Raw genomic sequence first — 12686 nt, forward strand, 5'->3', positions numbered from 1 at the left:
GGTAGTCTAGGGCAGAGGAGGATGTATGTATACACACCGGCGACTCATACGTGCTTCACTTTGTGCCTTTTGTTTGAAGTTAAAAGATGCCCGTGTTTTTTTTTTCATCTCACTGCGAATGTGCTTTAATACCTCTTGTGTGAATATAAACATCCTCCCCAGTAACATTGGAACCAAATGTGCAGCAGCACAAAACAAAGAGAGAAATGGTTAGCGTTGGAAAATGCTCTTATATGGAGAGGAGTGGTGGAGAGCAGGCGGGAGAGCCTGCCACTGATAGGTAGGCTCGGGTAAGGAGGTGGGCCTTAGGAGACTGGCTTGATGCAGACGGTCTCTGCTGGCAATGAGGAGCCTTTGTCAGTAGCAGGAAATGAGGTTCTGTTGTGATTAAAGGGAATGTTTCTATGGCAATGCAGAGGGTCGTGTGCACAGAGAATGTGTGGGGAGTGGAGGGGAGCTTAGTGAGAGTAGAATTTCAAAGACGACAGCCTCATCCATATCCTACCCCCCACCCACTTTTCATAGAGGCCTTTTATCTTTGATCATCTGTTTTAATTGATCTGTACCAATATATACTTACTATACTTACAAATGCAAACCAGAGGATCAGTAAGAATTGAATTCTGCCAATATAATGCATTGTTAAGGCGGCCTGCACAAATGCACATGTGCTTTATTGAATGCTGAATTACCTGATGTATATTTTCCTGGTTTGAACAGACCCATTTTGATTGTTTGGTGATTCTATTCTCATGCATAAGCAATATTTAAGGGAATGACCTTTCCTATCAAACCACATACTCTTTGTTTATTGTTTTAGGAGGCTGAATGGGTTGGGTGCATGCTGGTTCTAAAATAACAGATTTGCCATCTTCATTGTTTTCTCTAGTAAAGAGGAAGTGGTACTGGCGTTGGGGAACGCCATACATGCAAAACAGTTAGACTAGCAGCTGAAATGTTAAGATTAAATGATAAGAGAGACATTTGAATCAAATGATCAAAGGTTGTTTAAGTTCACACTTGTTTTTTAGCTATGGAAATCATCCTTACAGAGCTGTACTATACGGTTAACCACTCCTTCACGCTCCATAAGCCGTTACTTAGTCATTCATTTACCAAAAAGAAACATTGAATGGGACTTTCCATCAAGATATATTTTTCGATTTCCAATGTATCAACAAAATATGAATGATTCACATTGAGAAATCATGTTCACATTAAATAACATATATTACATTTCATGATTACTCATTCATCATAAGAATTAGGAATAATAGGCCAAGTGCGGTAAATCAAAAACCATATCTAAAGAACTGGATACAAGAATCAAGTTAATATGCAACCAGCTATGCTCCTATAAATAATTGGGCGCTGTAAAGAGATTACAGCCCGTAACCTTCATTTTGTGTAGCGACAGCCACGGTCAAGGCATGCTGATTAGTATTACAACAGGATCTGCTGCCCCCATTCTTTCCTCTTGAGCATCGCAGCAAGTATCATGTTACGAAACATGAAAACGAGTCACAGGCTCCACAAATTGGTAAGTTGAAGCCAGATGGCAAATCACACATGAAAAAAAAGGGGTTGCTGTAGGACTCCTTTGCAAAGCATCCGTTGTAGCTGCTAACACAATTAGCTTCGAACCGTCCTACATTTGATGACAAATCTAACCAAAAGTAATGACGGTGAAGCTGAGGGTAAGGGTTCAACAAGAATAGAGCTTTAACAAACACGGCTTTCACAAATATCATGACCTCGTTATTTAGGTTCCAAATGAATTAAATTGTTTTAATTGAGGATTCTTTGTCAACCTGATGGATGGAAGATTGCAGAACCACCACTATTCCTCATTCACCAGCCGACCTGGCTGCTGCCTGAGGAAGACTCCCGGGTTCCAGGGTTTACAAGGTGAGGGCCTCCAGGGAGAGTGGTTCACTATCGGGTTTGGGTCCGCTCCTATGGCCTCTCTGTGCTCCCTGCTGCAGCGAGCCTTCCTTCCTCATCACCTACAAATCATCACACAGCACACTTAGCTCTGGCGCAGCACAAAGGCTGAACATTGTTGCCCGGCGTGGTGAATAGACTGCTTTGTTTGCTCCGTTTACCCCTTTCATTATTCTCTGGCGAAGCTCTCCCTGAGAAAGAGGCCTTTCTTCCTCATCCGTGAGGTGGGACTCCTCCGCCTCGTGGTCATCTCTTTGGTGCAATAATCAGAAACATCCAAGCGTCAAACACACACACACACACACACACAAAGAAATGAAATGCGGGGAGACAAAAGGGATATGGAACTACGTTGGTTATAGTTATAGGATCTCAAGGTGCTGAGTGAAAGAGTGCAGCCATAAGGCATCAGTAGATTATATGGATTATACAGAGCAACCCACCCAGTAATTGTCGTTTGGATGGCGTTACTCTGCCTGAGCATGTCTGGATTCTGACCCAATAGGAAGGTGGCCAGGTCTTTTGGGTTGTAGTCCTTATCTGTATCCTATACGATGCACGACACAGAGACACTGGGTTATGGTTAGACCAAGTTCCTGGAGTAGGAACCGGGTTGAGTCAAGTCAATTTAATTGTATCTGTACAACCCTTAATCAGTTACAGTCTCAAAGGGCTTCACAGGCCACAACAACACCTTACCCTAAGCCCTATAAAAGGCAAGGGGAAACCTCCCTTCATTATCGAGGGGGGAAACCTGGAAAAGGAACGCAGAAAGAGGGATCCCTCCTTCCCTGCTTAGGAGTTGAGTCTAACCTTGGAGCGGAGGAAGGCCTGCATGGCCACCAGCTCATTGGTCTTCTGCTCGACCAGACCCAGGTAGGTCATGATGTTGTTTTCATTAATGCCCGCTGTGGGGTCCAGCAGGTCGTCTATGGCTGAACGGTCACCGTCCATTTTAGAGAAGATGCGGTTCACTCCTATAAAAATATAGGTGTTTTCAAAGATGGTTCTGGAAGGAAGGTCACCTTTTGAGCATGGTTGCCCATATGTTTTTTGTATTTTGTTGTGTTCCCCCACCCCTCCCCACAGCCTCAAAAGCATAGGTGCCCCTTCATATAAACACCACAAATGTTTTCCTCCTTATAATGTGCTAATATCATTTTGTGGGTGAGTGTTCATTAGTTCATTAGTGTATCATTAGTGTTCATATTTTAGTGGCATAGGCGTTTAAAATGGAAGAAATGGGATGCACTTCATTTTATCGTCTTAATTTCTAGAATTACCAAGTATTACCAAGTAACCCCTCAAACCTGCTCACTTAGGGTACCCCCAGTTTGGAATCCCTGTAATACATTACCTTCCGAAATATGTATGGGACAGAAGGTTGCAAATACAAATGCTCATGTGTACAATAGGTCATCAGATAAGATAGGATAAGACAGTACTGCATTGATGGGAAAGACAGATGGCAAATTGAGGATGGTATTGGTTCATTGGATACTTGAAGAAGGGGGTTACCTGTTTTTATCTGGTCCAGGATTTTGCTAACAGCGTTAGCTTGTTGTTCATACTCTCTAGCCTTGCCCTCTGATTTTCTCTGCTGTTGATCACCTTCTTTCAGCAGAGCGTAGTGTTCCTGCTCCTTTTGTACAGCCTCCACTTGAAACTGCTCCATTTCACCCCGGATCTGCTCATGCACATGGGACAAGAGACAAAGCAGCCATTGCTAGCTTTCCTCCAATGTGGTACGATGAGATTATGGAACTGTTGAGCTGATGAATCTTTTGATTTCAATCAAAAATTGTACATCCAGTTTAATATTTATTGAGAATTTAAATATAGTGCAATTTATTCAACTGTGTTGTAAAATGTAATAGTAAAATTGTTTGCGTGCAATTTTAGATAGATTTTCACATAATGTGTTTCCTTGAGTAAGAGTTGAAGTCTTACTTTAACATAATACATTTGGGAAACAATGGTGACTACCTTTAACTTAAAAAGAGACAAAACCCACTTCTCTCAAGTATAAATAAATAACAGGTTCCTCTCTACTCACCTGGTGGATTTGCTCACTGAGGGCCTTGGTTTCATTGTTTTGCTCATTCACAAAATTAAAGAGAGCAAAGTTGCGGTCTTCAACTATACAGGGAAAAAAACACATACGATGTCTCACCACGAGCCTGGGCATCTACATGATTGTTATTGTGAAGGGGTTGGCGTGTGCTTGCTAGTACCAGTCTGACTCACCCTGGACAAACCTGGTCACCAGCATGTTCAGGTTGTCCTCCCCGGTGATGGCCTGGATCCTCTCAAACACTCTCTGCAGCATTTCCACCGACTCCTCCCCCGAGTCCGTCCTCCGCTGCTCCCTCATCTCTGAAACTGGGAGAGCAGAGAGAGAGATATATATATATATACAGATACCATCACCACCACAATCACTGAAGGTAATACCACTGTCGTTGTCCTTAATGCGACAACCGCTTGTTCAAGTCAGCATCTTCTTCTGTTTGGAATAAGTCATGATATCCATATAATATCCATATAATTGTTTTACTTACCCCCCTATGAATTTATTTAAATAATATAATTTGGCACCATCATCATTTTGCCTCAGATCTTAAAAGTTGCCGCCATTCATCCAAATCCAAATTAAACTTAATAAAAATCACTACAGATTTTTAACTGCTATTTTAATTGGCAGTGAATTGCAGTTATAATTATTATTATACTATTACATGAATTTTCATATGGGTTGTACGATCTCAAATATAATTCCCAACGTCCTACATTGCCTGCGGCCCATCTCCTGGCCCTCGTCCTGAGCACTCCTCTTGCTGCACTTGGCCGTCATGAACTCTTTGAGGCGCTGCTCGTGGGCGATCACTCTCTCCATTTCCTTCATCTCGGCGTTGTACTGGGCCAGGTCCTTCCCCGCCTTCTCTCTCATCATGCTCATCTTGGACTGGGCCTCCAGTCTGGAAATGCAGGGACCACAGTGGAGCCCCCTTATGTAATGAAAGGTCAAGGAGGAAAAACTAAAACAGAAGGATATCTTAATAGCATGTAATCATACCTGACGTCGTATGCACTAGTAGACAGGTGGATCATTTCCCCGATCTCCTTGCGAATACCCTGCCGCTCCTGTGATGGCAGATTGAAAAGCAAATCTTGGACTTAATCGTTTAATCATTTTTAGTTTGCATTTGAAAGACAAACAGAATATGGGGCATTTAAAACTAGGCTTTAAATGTTTTGCCAACAGCATAAACACTTTAGTTTTATGAACATCAATTGTCAAGGAGGACCATCTAGTTCCTCACAGCAGGTTTCTGATGGTTCAGATTTAGACTGCTGACCTGGGATAGCCTATGGTGTATTTGATGGAAGCGAGCACGCTCCACACGTAGAGTCTCCAGGTCCTCTCTCAGATGGCTGTTTTTGGTCAGCTGCTCATTAAAGTGAACTAGGGCCTGAATAGGATGAATACCATTAGAATAGAAGGCAACATGATGGCAAATATTTTTTATTTTTAGTGGTGTAGTAGTTAAACAATAGACACACTGTATGGTTTAGTACATGCTTTTGCTTGTAACCATGAGCAGACATACCAATAAACAGATTAATGCCAGAGTCAGATATTTGATCAAAGTTATTAATCGATACTCTGTATCAATAATTGGGTTAGGAACATCATGATAACATCATGAAACTGTTACTGTGCTGCTCTGGTAAGTTCAGCAGTCACAACAACAATGACAAGTACTTGTGCATCCCGGCATTCAATTAAATATCTATCCATCTGAGTCAGCAAATTAAAGATGACCACATGTGGCCCATATGGTCCCCATGCTTTTAACTCACTCTGTCCAATTTGTTTTCCAGAGTGCGTATGGCTTTCTGGGCCTGCCGCATCTGGGATCTTTGTGCGTCACTAGCGCTGTGCACGCCCTTCTGAACGTTGGATAGCTTCTTCTCATAGCTGGAAATCTGTGGATGTCCAAGAGAAACGGTTCCTGATCGGGATTCGTGTCTGAATAGTGTTTTATGATTGTTGAATTTATTTAATAACTGTATGTGTGTGTGTATATGCGTTTATGTTTGTGTTTCCCACTGTGCATAACTATTTTCAATTTTATTTATATTGTCATGTTATTCTGTACTTGTTCTATCCATCTCATGAATGAGTTATTTGTATATTTTAAAATGGGTATATAACAGGCCCAGTACCTCTCTCTGTAGCTTTCTCTGACACTCATTCTCTTGCTCCAGCTCTGCTTTCAGCAGGTCCCTGTGCTCCAGCAGGGAGCGGAGCTTCCCACTGTCTTGCTGTCTGCGCGACACGTTCTCAGACACCCCGAGGCTACGCTGGAGCTCCTCCTGCTCCTTCTTCAGCTTTTCAAACTCCTGCCTGTGCACACGCACGCACACACACACGCACACACACACACACACACACACACACACACACACACACACACACACACACACACACACACACACACACACACACACACACACACACACACACACAATTAGATGATGGTTAAGTATGCACACACACACACACACACACACACACACACACACACACACACACACACACACACACACACACACACACACACACACACACGGACAAAATGATAGGGGCCTGTTTACCGTTGTTTGCGTATGAGCTCCTGAGATTGAATCGTGTAGGCCTGCCGGTCTCCATCCATGATCCTGAACTGTCTCTGGAGTTTGCCCATCTCTGTTTCCGCTATAGCAAGAACACCATATACCAAAACATCAGGTATAATAAATAGAAAAGGGACTATCGTAGTTAGGCTTTTGCAAAAATAATAACGACACTTACCGATGCCATCGATATCCATATCGCTGTTATCTGAGTGGGTGCTCCTGGCTGATCGTCCTCGTCGCATAGTTGCACAAGGACGGACGTGCTGGAACTTAATTAATTAGTGTTCAGCTAAGTAACGTTAACTCTTCATCACACTACAGAGCACCTGATAGGAGCACATCCTGGGAGCAGCGCCCTAGTCTTAAAGTAAGTTCGTCCAACTTCAAAGTTATTTGCAGTCACTTCCCAGTTACATAAACACTTAGCTGCAATAATCAGCATATTGTTTTATATGACATTGCTATGTTTGCTAACGTCAATGCTAACAGAGATCATTTACACTTTTGCCTAGCAATCCAACTGCTTTCTGGATTATTTAATGAACGAACGATGCTACACTTAAGAATACACGTAAGAATGCAGTCTGATGTGGAAAATGAGTTTTGTTCCTAAAAGGTACCTCCAGAAGTGTTGTGTGTCGCTCACTCTGTCGTTACCTCTCCAGTTGACTCGCTGCTGGTCCGTTGTTAGCAACCGTTGCCATGTGGCAGAGAGGTTTTTAAATAACAATAATTGGTGCCATTCAGGAACAACATTCACACAGAAATCACACAGATACATTTTATCAAACGGTTTTAATCAGTAATTTCCTAATACAGTAGGCTAAATGTGGTTTAGGAAAAATAAATGTAGGCCTATATTTCATCATAATGTAGCGCTCAAATCTAGTGCCTAAATGGGCGATGTTTCTAGCCTGTGTGGGGATCATCTGGCTTGGGTTCAGGTTCCTGGTCGGTTTGTGGCGCTTGGTTTGGCTGCTCCTCTAGAGGCCTTGGTGGAGCGCCCTCCAGGAAGCTACGGAAGTACTCATCAGTGTTGAGTTCTGGTTTCTTCAACAACATGTAGCATTTTGGAAAGTAGTAAGCAGCTACTAGTCCTATGTTGCTTCCCAGACTGAAAGTCATGTAGATGATGGATTTGAACTTATCGTTCAAGCCGGTATAGATCGGGATAAAGACCACCCACATCACGCAGTAGAGCAGAGTGGAAAAGGTTATGTCCCTGGCTAGGTTATACTGGTGGATGGGCTTCACCGCCATGAAGGTGCACATGAACGATAGCAGGGCCATGCCTGTGTTAAAGCCTTGCAATAGGCCCAAACCTAGTAGCTCCACGGGACACACCAGGAATTCACTGACAAAGTGAATGTCCATATCGGCAACATATTGAGACAGAAGAGGCACTGTTAGGGTAAACCAGCCACAGATCCCAGCCTCCACGCAGCATAAGGCCAACACAAGCCAGCCTTCCGCACGCTTTATTATATCCAGATGAGAGACAGCCTTCTCAGGGAACTCTGTCATATAAAACATCTGTGTGAAAAGGGGGAGAGGGATTCATGCATGGTTTTTCGTTCATTTAAAAAAAGAAAAGAAATGATCCATTGATCGATTGATTGATTTAATTGACTACCCAGCAGTAACCGGCTCACCCTTAAGGAGATGATGGTGATTGTTGCTAGGGCCACCGTTGGGAGGATGGAGTTGAGGGGCATCTGCAGACGACACACCATGTTCCCTGGCTGACCCAGGAAGAGCAACAGACTGAGGCAGCTGGCACCCAGGCAGAGGAGAGCCAGACCACTCAGGAACCCCCCAGAGGCCTTTATCAGTGGGCTCCCTCTGTGTTTCAGGAACAGCACCCCGATGCAGCCATGGCACAATATCAGCAGCAGGGCGGCCAGCGTCAGCCCCAGGGACTCGGGCTGGCTCCATGTCAAGAACTCAAAGGTAGGATCGGTGCAGTTTGTACTGCGAACAAGAGACCACTGGCCCTTGGGGCACTTTTTGCACTGGATGTCATCTATGTATATAGAAAGAGCACAATCAAAAGTAGCACCCATTGGCAGCCAAAAGCTAGCGCTGCTGCCCTCATGGGACACCTAGCGACAACAAGAACCGATTGCTGCTGTACAATTTATATCCATAAGCCTGTAACCTACCATTTATTGCCTGAAATGTGCCTGCCATGCAGTCAATGCAGTCGTAGCAGCAAGAATGAAAGCCTTTGACTCTGCGTACTTGGCCTGCCTCACATGTCGACGAACATGTCGACTCAGGGACCTGCAGTGGTGAGTAAGTAGTGTAGATTTTGTTCATCATCAAAATTCTATATACAAAATTGTGCAAATACATGTTTAATACATTGTAGTGACTGCAATACATTGGGGATTGGCATTTTAAAACATGACATTACCTTATTATCGTCTGTATGCCATTTCAGGAGGGATTCGTTGAGGGACAGACTCTGGTCAAAATTCCCAACCTTTTTAGATTTAAAATTTCCATTTTCCCAAAACCATTCCAGCAAAATGTATCCTAGGTCTGGGTTGCCACTGCTGTCAAAAGACATTTGTATACCATTTAAATCGAAGGAAGTATTCCTCAGTTCTTTCATTAGCTGCAAAAGAAGATGGAAATATGTTTTGATGAAACTGTTTTGATTGTTCCATTTATTTTCTTCTCTTAGTGTATATTTCAGGCATCAAATTATGTTTACCCTCCAAGGATAGACTTTGCTGTCCTCTGTCCAAGTACAGTTCGAAACACCACAATTCAGCAGTGTATGCAACGCATGTGCCGCAGTGTAGACGGCAGCATACACACTAAAACCGGAATGCTGTATGTAATTATTAGTTGCCAGGCTCATATTTGCAGGGGACAAGTCTCCACATTGTGGGCACGGATCTTTGGCATGCGTGGGTCCTTGCGTCGCCTCAGGGTCATCTTTGGTTTGGCTTATTTTGGTAAACAGCTCTTCTGCATAGCTGGCAAACAAGGGGAGGGCCCCGGTGTTATCTGCAAGCCCGATAACCGTGCCGATGGTGTGAATGTTGTCCATGTTGGTCAGTGTGGAGTCAAGTGCCCAAGCAGTGCTGGCGATCCACACGGCAGTCATGTTTCTCTTCATCACCTGATCAGTAGTCATACAAATCAAAAGGAAAGGATGAGATGAACCGAGAAACAGTGCCACAACAGGAAAACGATTTACTGTTAAACTTAGCTCCATCACAGGCACGACTAACCTCTTGAAAAAAGATTTCCGCCGAGTTTGGGAGGGAAAACAGCACGACCACGCCCGCTTTGGTGATGACGATGTTGTCCAAGATGATATTGATCTCTGCGTACGGGTCTGTGTACACAGGGATCCGGCCCTTGTATGCGATGCAGATTGTGGTGTTTTCTGACATGGTGGAGATCTCCTGCAGGCCCTGCCGCCCATACTCGTCGTCGCTGCCCACTATGACCAACCAGTTCCACTTGAACTTTATAAGCAGCTTCACAATGGCCATCGCCTGTAGCCTGTCACCAGGCACGGTGCGCATGAACGATGGGTACAGCAGATTGTCGTTGAACATGGTACTGGTGGCCCCATAGCTGATCTGAACAGCACAAAATACACATGTTTTTTTTTATTTCAACTTTGTTTGACCAGTTGAAGTCTCATTGGGATTTAAAACCTCTTTCAAGAGAGACCCGGCCAAAAAGCAGCATAAAACAACATACACATAAATACATCAGGTTACAAAAACTAAACAGGACAGGAAGAGCACGGCCATAACCTCTCCCAGTCTGATGAATTCATACAGAGTCAGGTATAGGGCATTCGCCAATACCCTTGATAAAATATTTACATTGGAGACAGCAGTGGTTAGGCCAGGCCACCTTGACTGCTCTTTGAAGGCCTGTTTCAGCCGCCACTCACAAGGGGCTTTACGAGAGGGTCTGTCTTCCTAAAGTCATATCTAGCCATAGTAATTGTATTATAAGAAAATGTAATATGGCTTTATCGCATTTCAATTATGGGGATAGCAATGCTAATTCTGTCACATATACATATATAATATAAGCAATAAAAAAATGGTGTTTTCTTCCTTCTATTCTATATTAAGCTGACGACCATGGTGATAATGGATCTTTGTAAACAGTGCTATCAAAGGGCAAACAACTTTTGAGATATCATTTTAAATAATTGTATTCATACAAACAAGTTCTGATATATATGTATATATTGTATATAAAAATCGACAAATACCAGATCTAGAAAAACGATAACCTATTATAATACTTTTAGTCGGCATGAAAGGTATCTTGTTGAACGGACCACATGTACAGTCCTAGATCTCCATACCTGTGGCATGAGAAAGAATCCCAGGAGGTTTCCGACGACGGTGACCATCTCTGAGGTGTACGGCCCGATAATGGCTGCCACCCTGGGCTCGTAGTCGGTGTAGTTGCAGTCCACCGCCAACTCCCCGGTGTCTTTGTCAGAGAGAAGATACATGGTAGACTTGACGAGGGTGGCAGGTTGAAAGCACGTGTCGAAGATTTCATAACCGAGCTTGATCCCCGGCAGCAGAGCCTGGTTGGCGTTGATCTCATCCACAGTGTATTTCATGACGAGAGAGGCACCCAGGCCTGATGGTCTTAACCTGTGGATCACAGACGCATGAATGAATGTTATTATTTCCTTAAAAACAAGATTGATTTATTTTTTACAAAGTAAACCTTAATTTCAGCCGTGTATATTCAAATTAAATTGGCAACATTTTTAAAAAGATTTGTCTTTAAAAAACCAGAACATTAATGCTTACTATACCGTTCACATGAAATGTCGTTTGGCGTCAACCTGTCACTCAGGTTGCTGGTTATACTGTTGATGGGGAAGAGCCCACCCAGCACAATGTCTCCTGGTAAATAAAAAAGGTTGGTAGAGACATTCCCGAACCATTCGGTTGAATTGCTACCAGAAGCCAGTCCAAAAACCCAGCAAAGAGCAAGCAGGTTGAACGCCCCAGCCATTCTCTAGGTCCTCTGGAGAGGGAGAGAAAGACAGCAGGGTTAGAGATGGACAAGGATAGTGCTCACATTCAGTGTGATCCGTGTGATCGTGTGATACAGGGAGGCCGTTGCATGACTGTGGGTTCATTATTGGTGTCCTGTGTGGTTATGTAGATGTCACCCAAAGGCTAGACATATTTACATACAAGGATTCCTAAGAATTTACCCGATGCACATTAGTGGAAATGCATTAGTGAATACAGTTGATCTTAGATTGACATGCATAGCGTATATATTTGTTGTGAAACACATCATAATAAGAAGAAGGATAGTAATAATATAATGATCAATAATATTAGTGATTTTGACCATGTCCACATGGGTGTGTCAGCAGTGTAAATACAGGTGTAGCTCCTGACATTCATATTGGGTCCATTTCATTTATTTCTAGCAGAACGCCAGCATCAGACCAGCTCCGTCTCTCCTGGTGCGCTGGCATTATTAAATGGAATGGACCCGTAATTTGTGTTATCAGCTACACCTGTGTTTACCCCGCCACGGCACCAATCCAATCTCCAGGTATTACCGTTGCTTCCCTGTGCTTGATTCCAGATAAAAGTAGTAATAAAATAGTTCTGTATTTGATTTGATTTTGGGTTACAAAACATAAAACTTCCGGGGGGGTAGTGCTTGAAAGTGTTGAACAACCACATACACATCTCACCACGTTTAATAGGCCACAACTACAACCATTGTTTGTACCAATGTCACTCCCAAGATGAGACATGAGGTTTGGATGGGATTCTGGGACCTGCACGTTCTACTAAGATATAAGATGAATGAGCTCATATGAGTCTATGTTGTGCAGCTTATTGTGTGTCTCGCGTGTGTGTATTTCGTGGTATTGTTCTTTCCGGAGTATTTTCCTGACATTTGCTTGTGGGTTAGTCTATAGATTACCTGGGGGGACCTGTTGGTCATAAGTTGAGCCTGCTGCTTATCCTTTGCTACTGATCCGTTGATGCTTTACCTTTGATACTAATCTCCTCCATCTTTTT

General features: G+C 43.3%; 2 protein-coding genes across 2 annotated transcripts; both read right to left on the reverse strand.

Annotated features, from left to right (window-relative positions):
* Nucleotides 1-1901: 1901 nt before the first annotated feature.
* Nucleotides 1902-6869, reverse strand: odad1 (outer dynein arm docking complex subunit 1; the record flags this gene model as incomplete). The annotated part of the gene is made up of 14 exons (XM_084464104.1): nt 1902-2006; nt 2106-2196; nt 2388-2491; nt 2758-2921; nt 3463-3631; nt 4001-4083; nt 4192-4326; nt 4735-4922; nt 5021-5088; nt 5304-5417; nt 5809-5934; nt 6175-6355; nt 6607-6706; nt 6803-6869. The coding sequence occupies 14 exons, from the start codon at nt 6867-6869 to the stop codon at nt 1902-1904; spliced, it is 1695 nt and encodes a 564-aa protein (XP_084320230.1).
* A 667-nt stretch (nt 6870-7536) lies between these two features.
* tas1r3 (taste receptor, type 1, member 3) lies at nt 7537-11649 on the reverse strand (the record flags this gene model as incomplete). Its single annotated transcript, XM_084464049.1, has 8 exons — nt 7537-8160; nt 8280-8650; nt 8790-8910; nt 9044-9247; nt 9347-9760; nt 9873-10229; nt 10979-11279; nt 11447-11649. 8 exons carry the CDS (start codon nt 11647-11649, stop codon nt 7537-7539), a joined length of 2595 nt encoding a protein of 864 aa, XP_084320175.1.
* Nucleotides 11650-12686: the final 1037 nt, after the last annotated feature.

Source organism: Micromesistius poutassou, assembly GCF_964030765.1.
Source record: "Micromesistius poutassou genome assembly, chromosome: 2".
Classification (NCBI taxonomy): domain Eukaryota; kingdom Metazoa; phylum Chordata; class Actinopteri; order Gadiformes; family Gadidae; genus Micromesistius; species Micromesistius poutassou.